The 18,864-nt window shown below is 46.8% G+C and overlaps 1 protein-coding gene across 1 annotated transcript in view; it reads right to left on the minus strand.

The window, feature by feature from the left end:
* Positions 1 to 10,401, minus strand: part of LOC127924534 (UPF0606 protein KIAA1549L-like) — a 29,303-nt gene extending 18,902 nt beyond the window's left edge. Inside the window, exons 1-4 of the mRNA XM_052509234.1 lie at positions 10,257 to 10,401; positions 8,362 to 8,492; positions 7,108 to 7,340; positions 3,517 to 3,649 (exon numbers count right to left, since the gene is read on the minus strand). Of these exons, the coding sequence (XP_052365194.1) occupies positions 3,517 to 3,649; positions 7,108 to 7,340; positions 8,362 to 8,492; positions 10,257 to 10,401 (642 nt within the window). The remainder of the gene's footprint in view (positions 1 to 3,516; positions 3,650 to 7,107; positions 7,341 to 8,361; positions 8,493 to 10,256) is intronic.
* Positions 10,402 to 18,864: the final 8,463 nt, after the last annotated feature.

Consider the following 18,864-nt stretch of genomic DNA (forward strand, 5'->3'; position numbering starts at 1 on the left):
CCACACCTGTATGTGGACAGTCCAGTTCCTATCTGAGACTTTGACCCCTGGAGACCTCTATTAGGGGTGCATTCAGGATTGCAATATGTTGTGATGTTGAATGGAACTCACCTCTACACCTTAAGAAAACTGCCTTGACTGCAACAGTACCCTGCCAGAGGTACTACAAACAGACAGTTCACTACCCAGTGATGTGTCTGTTGTGAAACATGCAGCACCATACAACACATTTGGAGCGTGCAGGTACATATGTTTGTTTGTTTGTTTGCAACAGGAAGCTGTTGTCTCCAGTCACCTGGGGATGTTAGCTATGTTTGGATAGTAAATGACCTGTAAGATGAGTGGTTTTAACGACTGTTGACATGTAAGCTACAGAGACAGTGGCAGGAAAAAGGATTTGCCCCCTTTTACATTTTCTCTATTTTTGCATATTTTTGATACTGAATGTTGTCAGATCTTCAGCAAAAAACTAATGTTCGATAAAGGGAACCTGAGTTTACAAATAACAAAATAAACATAGTTGCATGCAGGACTGCTTTAACTCAGCAACATTTGTGGGTTTCAAGTCCAAGAGAAAATTCGTAAGGGGCAATAGTTTTTCACAAGCCTGTATCTGGCACAGTCCTGGGTTCAAATACTATTTGAAATCATTTCAAATACTTTAGCTGGCTGACACAATGGAATCAATAACATTGTTTCAAACCCAATCCATCTGCCATTCCAACCTCGCCCATCTGCCACTCTAAACCCCACCCATCTGCCATTCCAACACTTCCCATCTGCAATTCCAAACCTCTCCCATCTGCCATTCCAAACCCTGCCCATCTGCCATTCCAAACCTCTCCCATCTGCCATTCCAAACCCTGCCCATCTGCAATTCCTTACCTCACCGATCTGCCATTCCAACCCCACCCATCTGCAATTCCTTACCTCACCGATCTGCCATTCCAAACTCCTCCCATCTGCCATTCCAACCCCACCCATCTGCAATTCCAAACCCCAACCTTCTGCAATTCCTTACCTCACCCATCTGCCATTCCAACCCCACCCATCTGCCATTCCAAACCTCACCCATCTGCCATTCCAAACCTCACCCATCTGCCATTCCAACCCCACCCATCTGCAATTCCAAACCCCATTCTGCAAACCTCACCCATCTGCCATTCCAACCCCACCCATCTGCCATTCCAAACCCCACCCATCTGCCATTCCAAACCTCACCCATCTGCCATTCCAAACTCCACCCATCTGCCATTCCAAACCTCCACCCATCTGCCATTCCAACCCCACCCATCTGCAATTCCAAACCCCACCCATCTGCCATTCCAACCCCACCCATCTGCCATTCCAAACTCCTCCCATCTGCCATTCCAAACTCCTCCCATCTGCCATTCCAACCCCACCCATCTGCAATTCCTTACCTCACCCATCTGCCATTTCAACCCCACCCATCTGCCATTCCAAACCCCACCCATCTGCCATTCCAAACTCCTCCCATCTGCCATTCCAACCCCACCCATCTGCCATTCCAAACTCCTCCCATCTGCCATTCCAAACCCCTCCCATCTGCCATTCCAACCCCACCCATCTGCCATTCCAAACTCCTCCCATCTGCCATTCCAAACCCCTCCCATCTGCCATTCCAACCACACCCATCTGCCATTCCAACCTCTCCCATCTGCCATTCCAACCCCACCCATCTGCCATTCCAAACCCTCCCATCTGCCATTCCAAACCCCACCCATCTGCCATTCCAACCTCACCCATCTGCCATTCCAAACTCCTCCCATCTGCCATTCCAACCCCACCCATCTGCAATTCCAAACCCCAACCATCTGCCATTCCAACCCCACCCATCTGCCATTCCAACCCCACCCATCTGCCATTCCAAACTCCTCCCATCTGCCATTCCAAACCCCTCCCATCTGCCATTCCAACCCCACCCATCTGCAATTCCTTACCTCACCCATCTGCCATTCCAACCCCACCCATCTGCCATTCCAAACTCCTCCCATCTGCCATTCCAAACTCCTCCCATCTGCCATTCCAACCCCACCCATCTGCAATTCCTTACCTCACCCATCTGCCATTCCAACCCCACCCATCTGCCATTCCAAACTCCTCCCATCTGCCATTCCAAACTCCTCCCATCTGCCATTCCAACCCCACCCATCTGCAATTCCTTACCTCACCCATCTGCCATTCCAACCCCACCCATCTGCCATTCCAAACCCCACCCATCTGCCATTCCAAACTCCTCCCATCTGCCATTCCAACCCCACCCATCTGCCATTCCAAACTCCTCCCATCTGCCATTCCAAACTCCTCCCATCTGCCATTCCAACCCCACCCATCTGCCATTCCAAACTCCTCCCATCTGCCATTCCAAACTCCTCCCATCTGCCATTCCAACCCCACCCATCTGCAATTCCTTACCTCACCGATCTGCCATTCCAACCCCACCCATCTGCAATTCCTTACCTCACCCATCTGCCATTCCAACCCCACCCATCTGCAATTCCTTACCTCACCGATCTGCCATTCCAAACTCCTCCCATCTGCCATTCCAACCCCACCCATCTGCAATTCCAAACCCCAACCTTCTGCAATTCCTTACCTCACCCATCTGCCATTCCAACCCCACCCATCTGCAATTCCTTACCTCACCGATCTGCCATTCCAAACTCCTCCCATCTGCCATTCCAACCCTACCCATCTGCAATTCCAAACCCCAACCTTCTGCAATTCCTTACCTCACCCATCTGCCATTCCAACCCCACCCATCTGCCATTCCAAACCTCACCCATCTGCCATTCCAAACCTCACCCATCTGCCATTCCAAACCTCACCCATCTGCCATTCCAAACCTCACCCATCTGCCATTCCAACCCCACCCATCTGCCATTCCAAACCTCACCCATCTGCCATTCCAACCCCACCCATCTGCAATTCCAAACCCCAACCTTCTGCAATTCCTTACCTCACCGATCTGCCATTCCAAACTCCTCCCATCTGCCATTCCGAACTCCTCCCATCTGCCATTCCAAACTCCTCCCATCTGCCACTCCAAACCCATCATGCTAGAGCAAATGCTCAAAGTAACTGAAAGATTTGAAATAGTGTTTGAACCCCAGTCTGCTTCTGAGACCCAGAACACCAGTTCAGATAGGGCCAGTGGGAAAGGACCAGGGTCAGGACCAGGGTCAGGACCAGGGTAAGGACCAGGGTCAGGACCAGGGTCAGGACCAGGGTCAGGACCAGGGTAAGGACCAGGGTCAGGACCAGGGTCAGGACCAGGGTCAGGACCAGGGTAAGGACCAGGGTCAGGACCAGGGTCGGGACCAGGGTCAGGACCGGGACCAGGGTCGGGACCAGGTCAGGACCAGGACCAGGGTCAGGACCAGGGTCGGGACCAAGGACCAGGGTCAGGACCAGGGTAAGGACCAGGGTCAGGACCAGGGTCAGGACCAGGGTCAGGACCAGGGTCAGGACCAGGGTCAGGGGAGTGGGACTCACGTCATAGCCACTGTTCCTGATGCCTCTCCTGGGTCTCTCCCTCATAACCAGCAGGTCCATCTCTGTTCCTCCGGTACTCGGGCTGTTCAGGCTCTGCCTGCTCCGATAGGTCCGCTGCCTCACCTGAGAGTGTCTGCCAATCACAGAGTGTTACAGAGCTCAAATCAATCAGCCAATAAGAAGAGGAATGTGTTAATCAAATGAGTGCAACAAACCGCCTTAGACAATACAGTTAACTAGGAGAAACTCCTGGTTTCATTATCATCGTCGTGGTCATCGTCTTCTTCGCCATCAACCTCACCATCATCAGCAGCAACAATGTCATCATGAATCAATTCAATATTATATTCTATAGGCCTTTCCAGCCACACTACCGTTCAACAGTCTGGGGTCACTTAGAAATGTCCTTGTTTTTGAAAGGAAAGCACATTTTTCGTTCCATTAAAATAACATCAAATTGATCAGAAATACAGTGTAGACATGGTTAATGTTGTAAATGACTATTACGGCAGATTTTTTATGGAATATCTACATAATATCTACATAGGCCCATTATCAGCAACCATCACTCCTGTGTTCCAATGGCACATTGTGTTAGCTAATCCAAGTTTATCATTTTAAAAGGCTAATTAATCATTAGAAACCCCTTTTGCAATTATGTTGTTGTTAACTGTTGTTCTGATTAAAGAAGCAATAAAACTGGCCTTCTTTAGACTAGTTGAGTATCTAGTTGAGTATCTGGAGCGTCAGCATTTGTGGGTTCGATTACAGGCTCAAAATGGCCAGAAACAAATAACTTTCTTCTGAAACTCGTCAGTCTATTCTTGTTCTGAAAAATGAAGGCTATTCCATGCGAGAAATTGCCAAGAAACTGATACAACTCATACAACGCTGTGTACTACTCCCTTCACAGAACAGTGCAAACTGGCTCTAACCAGAATAGAAAGAGGAGTGGGAGGCCCCGGTGCACAACTGAGCAAGACGACAAGTTCATTAGATTGTCTAGTTTGAGAAACAGACGCCTCACACGTCCTCAACTGGCAGCTTCATTAAATAGTACCCACAAAACACCAGTCTCAACGTCAACAGTGAAGAGGTGACTCTGGGATGCTGGCCTTCTAGGCAGAGTTGCAAAGGAAATAAACATATCTCAGACTGGCCAATAAAACGAAAAGATTAAGATGGTCAAAAGAACACAGACACTAGACAGAGGAATATTGGAGAAAAAAAAGTGTTATGGACAGACGAATCTAAGTTTGAGTTGTTCAGATCACAAAGAAGAATATTCGAGAGACGTAGAAAAAATGAAAGGATGCTGGAGGCAATGTGATGGTCTGGGGGTGTTTTGGTGCTGATAAAGTGGGAGATCTGTTCAGGGTTAAAGGGTTCTTGAAGAAGGAATGGTATATCATTCCATTTTGCAACTCCATGCCATACCCTGTGGACGGTGCTTAATTGGAGCCAATTTCCTCCTACAACAGGACAATGACCTAAAGCACAGGTCCAAACTATGCAAGAACTATTTAGGGAAGAAGCCCTTGTCAACATCTTGACTATATTTCCTATTCATTTTGCAACTCATTTCATGTACTGTATGTTTTCATGGAAAACAAGGACATTTCTAAGTGACCCCATCTTTTGAACGGTAGTGTAAGTCTGAATATAATATCTCCTGAACATAATATCTCCTCTGTCAGATTGATTTGACATAATTGTGTGTTTTTCAATCACTTATCCCTGCCAGCCAATGCTGAAACTCCTAAAACGGCATCATACTGAGGACGTCTTAGAGAGGAGGTAATATGTATGATAATATTGATACATATTTTTCATTCTGTTGAACAAGATGCAGTGATGCAGATCAGTGAACATGCTCTGGGAGTGCTATCTCATCACTCATCACAGTCCTATCAGCAGGCTGACCATGACTGGAGAGTCTGTCAAACATGTCTCTATGGGAAACTTCACCAGAACCAAAGATGATAGAGACAGGAAAGAGCAGACAGGAGAGAGCAGACAGGAGAGAGCAGACAGGAGAGAGCAGACAGAAGAGAGGAGACAGAAGAGAGGAGACAGAAGAGAGGAGACAGAAGAGAGGAGACAGAAGAGAGGAGACAGAAGAGAGCAGACAGGAGAGAGCAGACAGGAGAGAGCAGACAGAAGAGAGGAGACAGGAGAGAGCAGACAGGAGAGAGCAGACAGGAGAGAGGAGACAGAAGAGAGGAGACAGAAGAGAGGAGACAGAAGAGAGCAGACAGGAGAGAGCAGACAGGAGAGAGCAGACAGGAGAGAGCAGACAGAAGAGAGGAGACAGAAGAGAGGAGACAGAAGAGAGGAGACAGAAGAGAGGAGACAGAAGAGAGCAGACAGAAGAGAGGAGACAGAAGAGATGAGAGGAGACAGAAGAGAGGAGACAGAAGAGAGGAGACAGAAGAGATGAGACAGAAAAGAGCAGACAGGAGAGAGGAGACAGGAGAGAGGAGACAGGACACAGGAGAGAGGACACAGGGGGAGGAGAGAGGAGACAGGAGAGAGGAGACAGGACACAGGAGAGAGGAGACAGGACACAGGAGACAGGAGAGAGGAGAGAGGAGAGAGGAGACAGGACACAGGAGAGAAGAGACAGGAGAGAGGAGACAGGACACAGGAGAGAGGAGACAGGACACAGGAGAGAGGAGACAGGAGAGAGGAGACAGGACACAGGAGAGAGGAGACAGGACACAGGAGAGAGGAGACAGGACGAGGAGGGTAACAAGCAGTGAATATGAAGTTTGGTTCTCCAGAGAAACAGAGCAATGAAAATCACAAAACCATCACCTAAACAACCAACATCTGCCTTTCCTTTCTCCTCCTGTACAGTGTGTGTGTGTGTGTGTGTGTGTGTGTGTGTGTGTGTGTGTGTGTGTGTGTGTGTGTGTGTGTGTGTGTGTGTGTGTGTGTGTGTGTGTGTGTGTGTGTGTGTGTGTGTGTGTGTGTGTGTGTGTGTGTGTGTGTGTGTGTGTGTGTCTGTGTGCGTGTCTGTGTGCGTGTCTGTGTGCGTGTCTGTGTGTTATGTACGCATATGTGTTTTTCCCTCATCGGCATCCATAACAAACCACAACTATTCTCTCTCTGTCTACATCAGTAGCAAATGATGGCACGACAGAGCAGGGCAGAGCCGTCCCAATGGGGAGCCCCTTATGGGCTCCCCTGCTCTGAGACAAGTACACCAAATCCTCTTATCTCCAGACTGGAGGAGCAGAAAACCAGAGGACCAGGGGCCAGAGCCCAGCACAATCCCAGAGACAGGAGGGGATTAGTCTGATTAAAGAGGCCTGATGAGACCCTCCTCTGGATCACAGAAAGATGATAATGAAACAATTAGACAGACAGACTGCTGTGCTGAGGGAGCATTTATAGAGAGGGAGGGTTAGATGAGGGCATGGAACTGCAGACAGACAACTGGTCAATGAGGCTGCGTGACAGACAGATTCAGAGTGCCAATCAATGTCCTTGAAAAGCTTTGGAGGAGGGACTATCAAACTACCCACCTACAACTCAACATATATCCCCATCCCCTCCTCTTTCCCCTCACACCCTCCCCCATCTCACCTCCTGCTAGACTTGACGTAGGTGGATGCTCGGTCTTCATCAGGCTCCAGTGGTGGGCCATGCTCACCAGGTGCCCTCTCATGTCCGTGTCTCTGCCTCTCTGCCAGCGCCCTGCTACCCCTCCCGCTGCCGTCCGCTGAGGGGAAGTCATAGTACCCTTTCCTCTTGGCCTTCAGCCTCAGCTTGTTCCTGTAGTGCTCTATGTCGGACTTCTGCTTCAGAGCTAGGTTCACCTGGAGAAGGGAGGAGGGAGGGAGGGAGGCAGGGAGGGAGGGAGGCAGGCAGGCAGGCAGGCAGGCAGGCAGGCAGGCAGGCAGGGCAGGAGGAGGCAGGCAGGCAGGCAGGCAGGCAGGCAGGGAGGCAGGCAGGCAGGCAGGCAGGCAGGCAGGGAGGGAGGGAGGGAGGGAGGGAGGGAGGGAGGGAGGGAGGGAGGGAGGGAGGGAGGCAGGCAGGAGGCAGGCAGGCAGGCAGGCAGGCAGGCAGGCAGGCAGGCAGGCAGGGAGGAGGGCAGGCAGGAGGGAGGGAGGGAGGGAGGGAGGGAGGGAGGGAGGCAGGCAGGCAGGCAGGCAGGCAGGCAGGCAGGCAGGGAGGGGAGGGAGGGAGGGAGGGAGGGAGGGAGGGAGGAGGGAGGCAGGCAGGCAGGCAGGCAGGCAGGCAGGCAGGCAGGGAGGGGGGAGGAGGGAGGAGGGAGGGAGGGAGGGAGGAGGGAGGGAGGGAGGGCAGGCAGGCAGGCAGGCAGGCAGGCAGGCAGGGAGGGAGGGAGGGAGGGAGGGAGGGAGGGAGGGAGGGAGGGAGGGAGGCAGGCAGGCAGGCAGGCAGGCAGGCAGGCAGGCAGGCAGGCAGGCAGGCAGGCAGGAGGGAGGGAGGGAGGGAGGGAGGGAGGCAGGCAGGCAGGCAGGCAGGCAGGCAGGCAGGGAGGGAGGGAGGGAGGGAGGGAGGCAGGCAGGCAGGCAGGCAGGCAGGCAGGCAGGCAGGCAGGCAGGCAGGCAGGCAGGCAGGGGAGGGAGGGAGGGAGGGAGGGAGGCAGGCAGGCAGGCAGGCAGGCAGGCAGGCAGGCAGGCAGGCAGGGAGGGAGGGAGGGAGGGAGGGAGGGAGGGAGGGAGGGAGGGAGGGAGGGAGGGAGGGAGGGAGGGAGGGAGGGAGGGAGGGAGGGAGGGAGGGAGGGAGGGAGGGAGGGAGGGAGGGAAAGCACAGACATGTAAAAAGTGTGTGTGTGTGTGTGTGTACGCGAGTGCGCGTGTGTGTGTGTCTCACCTCTCCATTTCCATTGAGGATGGCTGAGTCTTGGCTGCGGTCAGAGGAGGCGGGGTGTGAATAGGTGGGCGGAGCAGTCATGGGCTTTATGGAAATAAGCTGCAGGGAACCAAACGAGGTGTCGTAGGGATCTGAACAAAGAACAAGGAGTTAATACACTCACCACAAAGAAAAAGTCTCTGGACTCTCGCCTAATGGGCCATAAGCACACACACCTTCCCTCTCTCTCACATACACACACACCTCCAAGGACAGCAGTCACCTTGCCTGGCTACGGGTTACATTGTGACGTTTGTCACAGACCAACTTGCAGACAGAAGCAGTCCATCACTGAGACGGAGAGGAACAGGAATCACGTCTCTGTGATAGATGAAGACTGACTGACTCTGGGCATTCTCTCCTTATCCAACATCAGGAGAAGTCCATTCAATTCCAGCTTTTAACTTAGCTGCTAAATTATTCAGATCATTCCATTAAGATAATACTAATCTAGAAAGTCCAGGCCAATTCATAAGTGGCTGTATTTTAATCCGATTAACATGACCTTCCAAGACTACTGTAGATAACTGATTCAACTGTTCTGTAACATCACTGAAGACAAAATGTATTCTGAAAACATCAGCCACAGTGGACTAATGGACAGGCAATCAACATATCAGACCTTTTCTTTCCTTTGAGCCATAAACAAAATGTATTGTGAGGCAGAGCAGTCAAACTGCAGTAGGGTGAGACATGCTCGTCAGGTGAGAGAGGAACCAGAGACGTTTGGAGCATGACCTATATGTATCTGTCTCTCTGTGTATGTGTGTGTGTCTCTCTCTCTGTGTGTGTGTGTGTCTCTCTCTCTCTCTGTGTGTGTGTCTCTCTCTCTCTCTCTCTGTGTGTGTATGTCTCTCTCTCTGTGTGTGTATGTCTCGCTCTCTCTCTCTCTGTGTGTGTGTCTCTCTCTCTCTGTGTGTGTGTGTGTCTCTCTCTCTGTGTGTGTGTGTCTCTCTCTCTCTCTCTCTGTGTGTGTGTGTGTGTGTGTGTGTGTGTGTGTGTGTGTGTGTGTGTGTGTGTGTGTGTGTGTGTGTGTGTGTGTGTGTGTGTGTGTGTGTGTGTGTGTGTGTGTGTGTGTGTGTGTGTGACTGAGCCACTGACAGACTGTATCATGTCAGCAGAGCATCTCATACATATTCATCAGGTCCATCTCTCTTGTTACTGCTGAGTGGATACCTTTACTGCTTTAAAAAGAGAGGGAGTGTGTGTGAGAGAGAGAGAATGAAGAGAGAGTGGAGAGAGCGAGAGCGAGAGAGAGGGTACAGGTGAATCTGTGATGTAAAGTACAGCTAACATGGTCTAATATTACACTTCTGTCAGTGTGCATGCAGACAGGAGAGTGTGCATGCAGACAGGAGAGTGTGCATGCAGACAGGAGAGTGTGCATGCAGACAGGAGAGTGTGCATGCAGACAGGAGAGTGTGCATGCAGACAGGAGAGTGTGCATGCAGACAGGAGAGTATGTATGCAGACAGAAGAGTGTGTATGCAGACAGGAGAGGGTGTATGCAAACAGGAAGGTATGTATGCAGACAGGAGAGTGTGCATGCAGACAGGAGAGTGTGCATGCAGACAGGAGAGTGTGCATGCAGACAGGAGAGTGTGCATGCAGACAGGAGAGTGTGCATGCAGACAGGAGAGTATGTATGCAGACAGAAGAGTGTGTATGCAGACAGGAGAGGGTGTATGCAAACAGGAAGGTATGTATGCAGACAGGAGAGTGTTTATGCAGACAGGAAGGTATGTATGCAGACAGGAGAGTATGTATGCAGACAGGAGAGTATGTATGCAGACAGGGGAGTCTGCATAAATGTGCATGTGTGTGTGTATGTGTGTGTGTGTGTGTACTGGTCTCACCGTTCTTCTTGCGTGTCTCCTCCTTTGTCAATTTCTGCTGTGCTGTGACTTTCTGAGCCGCCGAGCCCCGACCAGAGTTGAGCTTCTCTGATTCGTTGCTGATGACGGAACCGTCCTCGCTCGGCAACCTGCTGCAGGTAACCATAGCAACAGGAGCGGCTGTGAATTCTGCGATTGTTTGGCTTGGAGAACAGTTATCCCATCCCGCCCGTCCCCATCCCACCCCTCCCCATCCCACCCCTCCCTTCCCATCCCAACCCTCCCTTCTCTCCTCTCCTCACCCCTTCCCATCCCTCCACATGTTTAAAATCTCTGCCATTCAGAGGATATTAGAGCCTGTTTAAAAGCTCTGCTATTCAGAGGATATTAGAGCCTGTTTAAAAGCTCTGCTATTCAGAGGATATTAGAGCATGTTTAAAAGCTCTGCTATTCAGAGGATATTAGAGCCTGTTTAAAAGCTCTGCCATTCAGAGGAGTATTAGAGCCTGTTTAAAAGCTCTGCCATTCAGAGGATATTAGAGCCTGTTTAAAAGCTCTGCCATTCAGAGGAGTATTAGAGCCTGTTTAAAAGCTCTGCCATTCAGAGGGTATTAGAGCCTGTTTAAAAGCTCTGCCATTCAGAGGATATTAGAGCCTGTTTAAAAGCTCTGCCATTCAGAGGATATTAGAGCCTGTTTAAAAGCTCTGCCATTCAGAGGGTATTAGAGCCTGTTTAAAAGCTCTGCCATTCAGAGGATATTAGAGCCTGTTTAAAAGCTCTGTAATAATCATAGAGACAGACAGTGCCTGTTTAAAAGCTCATATTCAGAGACAGATATTAGAGCCTGTTTAATAGAGACAGAAGTGCTGTCCTGTAAAATCTCATAGAGACAGACAGTGCTGTCCTGTAATAAGCTCATAATAGAGACAGACAGTGCTGTCCTGTAAAAGTCATATTCAGAGACAGACAGTGCTGTCCTGTAATAGTCATAATAGAGACAGACAGTGCTGTCCTGTAATAATCATAATAGAGACAGACAGTGCTGTCCTGTAATAATCAGAGACAGACAGTGCTGTCCTGTAATATTCATAGAGACAGACAGTGCTGTCCTGCTATTAAGAATCATAGAGACAGACAGTGCTGTCCTGTAATAATCATAATAGAGACAGACAGTGCTGTCCTCATAGAGACAGACAGTGCTGCCTGTTTAAAATCAGAGACAGACAGTGCTGTCCTGTAATAATCATAGAGACAGACAGTGCTGTCCTGTAATAATCATAGAGACAGACAGTGCTGTCCTGTAATAATCATAGAGACAGACAGTGCTGTCCTGTAATAATCATAATAGAGACAGACAGTGTCCTGTCCTGTAATAATCATAGAGACAGACAGTGCTGTCCTGTAACAGTCATAATAGAGACAGACAGTGCTGTCCTGTAACAGTCATAATAGAGACAGACAGTGCTGTCCTGTAATAATCATAGAGACAGACAGTGCTGTCCTGTAACAGTCATAATAGAGACAGACAGTGCTGTCCTGTAACAGTCATAATAGAGACAGACAGTGCTGTCCTGTAATAATCAGAGACAGACAGTGATGTCCTGTAAGAATCATAGAGACAGACAGTGCTGTCCTGTAAGAATCATAGAGACAGACAGTGCTGTCCTGTAATAATCATAATAGAGACAACAGTGCTGTCCTATAATAATCAGAGACAGACAGTGCTGTCCTGTAATAATCATAGAGACAGACAGTGCTGTCCTGTAATAATCATAGAGACAGACAGTGCTGTCCTGTAATAATCATAGAGACAGACAGTGCTGTCCTGTAATAATCAGAGACAGACAGTGCTGTCCTGTAATAATCATAGAGACAGACAGTGCTGTCCTGTAATAATCATAGAGACAGACAGTGCTGTCCTGTAATAATCATAATAGAGACAGGCAGTGCTGTCCTGTAATAATCAGAGACAGACAGTGATGTCCTGTAAGAATCATAGAGACAGACAGTGCTGTCCTGTAATAATCATAATAGAGACAGACAGTGCTGTCCTGTAATAATCAGAGACAGACAGTGCTGTCCTGTAATAATCATAGAGACAGACAGTGCTGTCCTGTAATAATCATAGAGACAGACAGTGCTGTCCTGTAATAATCATAGAGACAGACAGTGCTGTCCTGTAATAATCATAGAGACAGACAGTGCTGTCCTGTAATAATCAGAGACAGACAGTGCTGTCCTGTAATAATCATAGAGACAGACCGTGCTGTCCTGTAAGAATCATAGAGACAGACAGTGCTGTCCTGTAAGAATCATAGAGACAGACAGTGCTGTCCTGTAATAATCATAGAGACAGACAGTGCTGTCCTGTAATAATCATAGAGACAGACAGTGCTGTCCTGTAATAATCATAGAGACAGACCGTGCTGTCCTGTAATAATCATAGAGACAGACAGTGCTGTCCTGTAATAATCATAATAGAGACAGGCAGTGCTGTCCTGTAATAATCAGAGACAGACAGTGATGTCCTGTAAGAATCATAGAGACAGACAGTGCTGTCCTGTAATAATCATAATAGAGACAGACAGTGCTGTCCTGTAATAGAGACAGACAGTGCTGTCCTGTAATAATCAGAGACAGACAGTGCTGTCCTGTAATAATCATAATAGAGACAGACAGTGTAATAATCATAATAGAGACAGACTGTCCTGTAATAATCATAGAGACAGACAGTGCTGTCCTGTAATAATCATAGAGACAGACAGTGCTGTCCTGTCCTGTAATAATCATAGAGACAGACAGTGCTGTCCTGTAATAATCATAGAGACAGACAGTGCTGTCCTGTAATAATCAGAGACAGACAGTGCTGTCCTGTAATAATCATAGAGACAGACAGTGCTGTCCTGTAATAATCATAATAGAGACAGGCAGTGCTGTCCTGTAATAATCATAGAGACAGGCAGTGCTGTCCTGTAATAATCATAGAGACAGACAGTGCTGTCCTGTAATAATCATAGAGACAGGCAGTGCTGTCCTGTAATAATCATAGAGACAGACAGTGCTGTCCTGTAATAATCATAATAGAGACAGACAGTGCTGTCCTGTAATAATCATAATAGAGACAGACAGACAGTGCTGTCCTGTAATAATCATAATAGAGACAGACAGTGCTGTCCTGACAGTGCTGTCCTGTAATAATCAGAGACAGACAGTGCTGTCTGTAAATCATAATAGAGACAGACAGTGCTGTCCTGTAACAGTCATAATAGAGACAGACAGTGCTGTCCTGTAATAATCATAGAGACATGCAGTGCTGTCCTGTAATAATCATAGAGACAGACAGTGCTGTCCTGTAATAATCATAATAGAGACAGACAGTGCTGTCCTGTAATAATCATAATAGAGACAGACAGTGCTGTCCTGTAATAATCATAATAGAGACAGACAGTGCTGTCCTGTAATAATCATAATAGAGAATAGAGACAGACAGTGCTGTCCTGTAATAATCATAATAGAGACAGACAGTGCTGTCCTGTAACAGTCATAATAGAGACAGGCAGTGCTGTCCTGTAACAGTCATAATAGAGACAGACAGTGCTGTCCTGTAACAGTCATAATAGAGACAGACAGTGCTGTCCTGTAATAATCATAATAGAGACAGACAGTGCTGTCCTGTAACAGTCATAATAGAGACAGACAGTGCTGTCCTGTAATAATCATAGAGACAGACAGTGCTGTCCTGTAATAATCATAATAGAGACAGACAGTGCTGTCCTGTAATAATCATAATAGAGACAGACAGTGCTGTCCTGTAATAATCATAGAGACAGACAGTGCTGTCCTGTAACAGTCATAATAGAGACAGACAGTGCTGTCCTGTAACAGTCATAATAGAGACAGACAGTGCTGTCCTGTAATAATCATAGAGACAGACAGTGCTGTCCTGTAATAATCATAATAGAGACAGGCAGTGCTGTCCTGTAATAATCAGAGACAGACAGTGATGTCCTGTAATAATCATAGAGACAGACAGTGCTGTCCTGTAACAGTCATAATAGAGACAGACAGTGCTGTCCTGTAACAGTCATAATAGAGACAGACAGTGCTGTCCTGTAACAGTCATAATAGAGACAGACAGTGCTGTCCTGTAACAGTCATAATAGAGACAGACAGTGCTGTCCTGTAACAGTCATAATAGAGACAGACAGTGCTGTCCTGTAACAGTCATAATAGAGACAGGCAGTGCAGTCCTGTAACAGTCATAATAGAGACAGACAGTGCTGTCCTGTAATAATCATAGAGACAGACAGTGCTGTCCTGTAATAATCATAGAGACAGACAGTGCTGTCCTGTAATAATCATAGAGACAGACAGTGCTGTCCTGTAATAATCATAGACAGACAGTGCTGTCCTGTAATAATCATAGAGACAGACAGTGCTGTCCTGTAATAATCATAGAGACAGACAGTGCTGTCCTGTAACAGTCATAATAGAGACAGACAGTGCTGTCCTGTAACAGTCATAATAGAGACAGACAGTGCTGTCCTGTAATAATCATAATAGAGACAGGCAGTGCTGTCCTGTAATAATCATAGAGACAGACAGTGCTGTCCTGTAACAGTCATAACAGAGACAGACAGTGCTGTCCTGTAACAGTCATAACAGAGACAGACAGTGCTGTCCTGTAACAGTCATAACAGAGACAGACAGTGCTGTCCTGTAACAGTCATAATAGAGACAGACAGTGCTGTCCTGTAACAGTCATAACAGAGACAGACAGTGCTGTCCTGTAACAGTCATAACAGAGACAGACAGTGCTGTCCTGTAACAGTCATAACATAGACAGACAGTGCTGTCCTGTAACAGTCATAACAGAGACAGGCAGTGCTGTCCTGTAACAGTCATAGAGACAGACAGTGCTGTCCTGTAATAATCATAGAGACAGACAGTGCTGTCCTGTAACAGTCATAACAGAGACAGACAGTGCTGTCCTGTAACAGTCATAGAGACAGACAGTGCTGTCCTGTAATAATCATAGAGACAGACAGTGCTGTCCTGTAATAATCATAACAGAGACAGACAGTGCTGTCCTGTAATAATCATAGAGACAGACAGTGCTGTCCTGTAACAGTCATAATAGAGACAGACAGTGCTGTCCTGTAACAGTCATAATAGAGACAGGCAGTACTGTCCTGTAACAGTCATAATAGAGACAGACAGTGCTGTCCTGTAACAGTCATAATAGAGACAGACAGTGCTGTCCTGTAACAGTCATAATAGAGACAGACAGTGCTGTCCTGTAATAATCATAGAGACAGACAGTGCTGTCCTGTAACAGTCATAACAGAGTCATAATAGAGACAGACAGTGCTGTCCTGTCATAGAGACAGACAGTGCTGTCCTGTAATAATCATAGAGACAGACAGTGCTGTCCTGTAACAGTCATAACAGAGACAGACAGTGCTGTCCTGTAATAATCATAGAGACAGACAGTGCTGTCCTGTAACAGTCATAATAGAGACAGACAGTGCTGTCCTGTAACAGTCATAATAGAGACAGGCAGTACTGTCCTGTAACAGTCATAATAGAGACAGACAGTGCTGTCCTGTAACAGTCATAATAGAGACAGACAGTGCTGTCCTGTAACAGTCATAATAGAGACAGACAGTGCTGTCTTGTAATAATCATAATAGAGACAGACAGTGCTGTCCTGTAATAATCATAATAGAGACAGACAGTGCTGTCCTGTAATAATCATAATAGAGACAGACAGTGCTGTCCTGTAATAATCATAATAGAGACAGACAGACAGTGCTGTCCTGTAATAATAGAGACAGACAATGTAATAATAATAGAGACAGACAGTGCTGTCCTGTAATAATCAGACAGAGTGCAGACAATCATAATAGAGACAGACAGTGCATCCTGTAACAGTCATAATAGAGACAGACAGTGCTGTCCTGTAATAATCATAGAGACATGCAGTGCTGTCCTGTAATAATCAGAGACAGACAGTGCTGTCCTGTAATAATCATAATAGAGACAGACAGTGCTGTCCTGTAATAATCATAATAGAGACAGACAGTGCTGTCCTGTAATAATCATAATAGAGACAGACAGTGCTGTCCTGTAATAATCAAAATAGAGACAGACAGTGCTGTCCTGTAATAATCATAATAGAGACAGACAGTGCTGTCCTGTAACAGTCATAATAGAGACAGGCAGTGCTGTCCTGTAACAATCATAATAGAGACAGACAGTGCTGTCCTGTAACAGTCATAATAGAGACAGACAGTGCTGTCCTGTAATAATCATAATAGAGACAGACAGTGCTGTCCTGTAACAGTCATAATAGAGACAGACAGTGCTGTCCTGTAATAATCATAGAGACAGACAGTGCTGTCCTGTAATAATCATAATAGAGACAGACAGTGCTGTCCTGTAATAATCATAATAGAGACAGGCAGTGCTGTCCTGTAATAATCATAGAGACAGACAGTGCTGTCCTGTAACAGTCATAATAGAGACAGACAGTGCTGTCCTGTAATAATCATAGAGACAGACAGTGCTGTCCTGTAATAATCATAGAGACAGACAGTGCTGTCCTGTAACAGTCATAATAGAGACAGACAGTGCTGTCCTGTAATAATCATAGAGACAGACAGTGCTGTCCTGTAACAGTCATAATAGAGACAGACAGTGCTGTCCTGTAACAGTCATAATAGAGACAGACAGTGCTGTCCTGTAACAGTCATAATAGAGACAGACAGTGCTGTCCTGTAACAGTCATAATAGAGACAGACAGTGCTGTCCTGTAACAGTCATAATAGAGACAGACAGTGCTGTCCTGTAACAGTCATAATAGAGACAGACAGTGCTGTCCTGTAACAGTCATAATAGAGACAGACAGACATAGAGACAGACAGTGCTGTCCTGTAATAATCATAATAGAGACAGACAGTGCTGTCCTGTAACAGTCATAATAGAGACAGACAGTGCTGTCCTGTAACAGTCATAATAGAGACAGACAGTGCTGTCCTGTAACAGTCATAATAGAGACAGACAGTGCTGTCCTGTAACAGTCATAATAGAGACAGACAGTGCTGTCCTGTAACAGTCATAATAGAGACAGACAGTGCTGTCCTGTAACATCATAATAGAGACAGACAGTGCTGTCCTGTAACAGTCATAGACAGAGACAGACAGTGCTGTCCTGTGTCATAGAGACAGACAGTGCTGTCCTGTAATAATCATAGAGACAGACAGTGCTGTCCTGTAACAGTCATAATAGAGACAGACAGTGCTGTCCTGTAGTGCTGTCCTGTAAATCATAGAGACAGACAGTGCTGTCCTGTAACAGTCATAATAGAGACAGACAGTGCTGTCCTGTAGAGACAGACAGTGCTGTCCATAATAGAGATAGAGACAGACAGTGCTGTCCTGTAGAGACAGACAGTGCTGTCCTGTAATATCATAGAGACAGACAGTGCTGTCCTGTAATAATCATAGAGACAGACAGTGCTGTCCTGTAATAATCATAGAGACAGACAGTGCTGTCCTGTAATAATCATAATAGAGACAGACAGTGCTGTCCTGTAACAGTCATAATAGAGACAGACAGTGCTGTCCTGTACAGTAATAATAGAGACAGACAGTGCTGTCCTGTAACAATCATAATAGAGACAGACAGTGCTGTCCTGTGTAATCATAATAGAGACAGACAGTGCTGTCCTGTAATAATCATAGAGACAGACAGTGCTGTCCTGTAATAATCATAGAGACAGACAGTGCTGTCCTGTAACATCATAGAGACAGACAGTGCTGTCCTGTAATAATAATAGAGACAGACAGTGCTGTCCTGTAATAATCATAATAGAGACAGACAGTGCTGTCCTGTAATAATCATAGAGACAGACAGTGCTGTCTGTAATAATCAGTCATAATAGAGACAGACAGTGCTGTCCTGTAATAATCATAGAGACAGACAGTGCTGTCCTGTAATAAGTCATAGAGACAGACAGTGCTGTCCTGTAATAATCATAGAGACAGACAGTGCTGTCCTGTAATAATCATAATAGAGACAGACAGTGCTGTCCTGTAATAATCATAATAGAGACAGACAGTGCTGTCCTGTAACAATCATAATAGAGACAGACAGTGCTGTCCTGTAACAGTCATAATAGAGACAGACAGTGCTGTCCTGTCAGAGACAGACAGTGCTGTCCTGTAATCATAATAGAGACAGACAGTGCTGTCCTGTAATAATCATAATAGAGACAGACAGTGCTGTCCTGTAATAATCAGAGACAGACAGTGCTGTCCTGTAATAATCATAATAGAGACAGACAGTGCTGTCCTGTAATAATCATAATAGAGACAGACAGTGCTGTCCTGTAGTCATAATCATAGAGACAGACAGTGCTGTCCTGTAATAATCATAGAGACAGACAGTGCTGTCCTGTAATAATCATAGAGACAGACAGATAATCATAGAGACAGACAGTGCTGTCCTGTAATAATCATAGAGACAGACAGTGCTGTCCTGTAATAATCATAATAGAGACAGACAGTGCTGTCCTGTAATAATCATAATAGAGACAGACAGTGCTGTCCTGTAATAATCATAAT

This window comes from Oncorhynchus keta, unplaced genomic scaffold, assembly GCF_023373465.1.
Source record: "Oncorhynchus keta strain PuntledgeMale-10-30-2019 unplaced genomic scaffold, Oket_V2 Un_contig_4240_pilon_pilon, whole genome shotgun sequence".
Classification (NCBI taxonomy): Eukaryota; Metazoa; Chordata; class Actinopteri; order Salmoniformes; family Salmonidae; genus Oncorhynchus; species Oncorhynchus keta.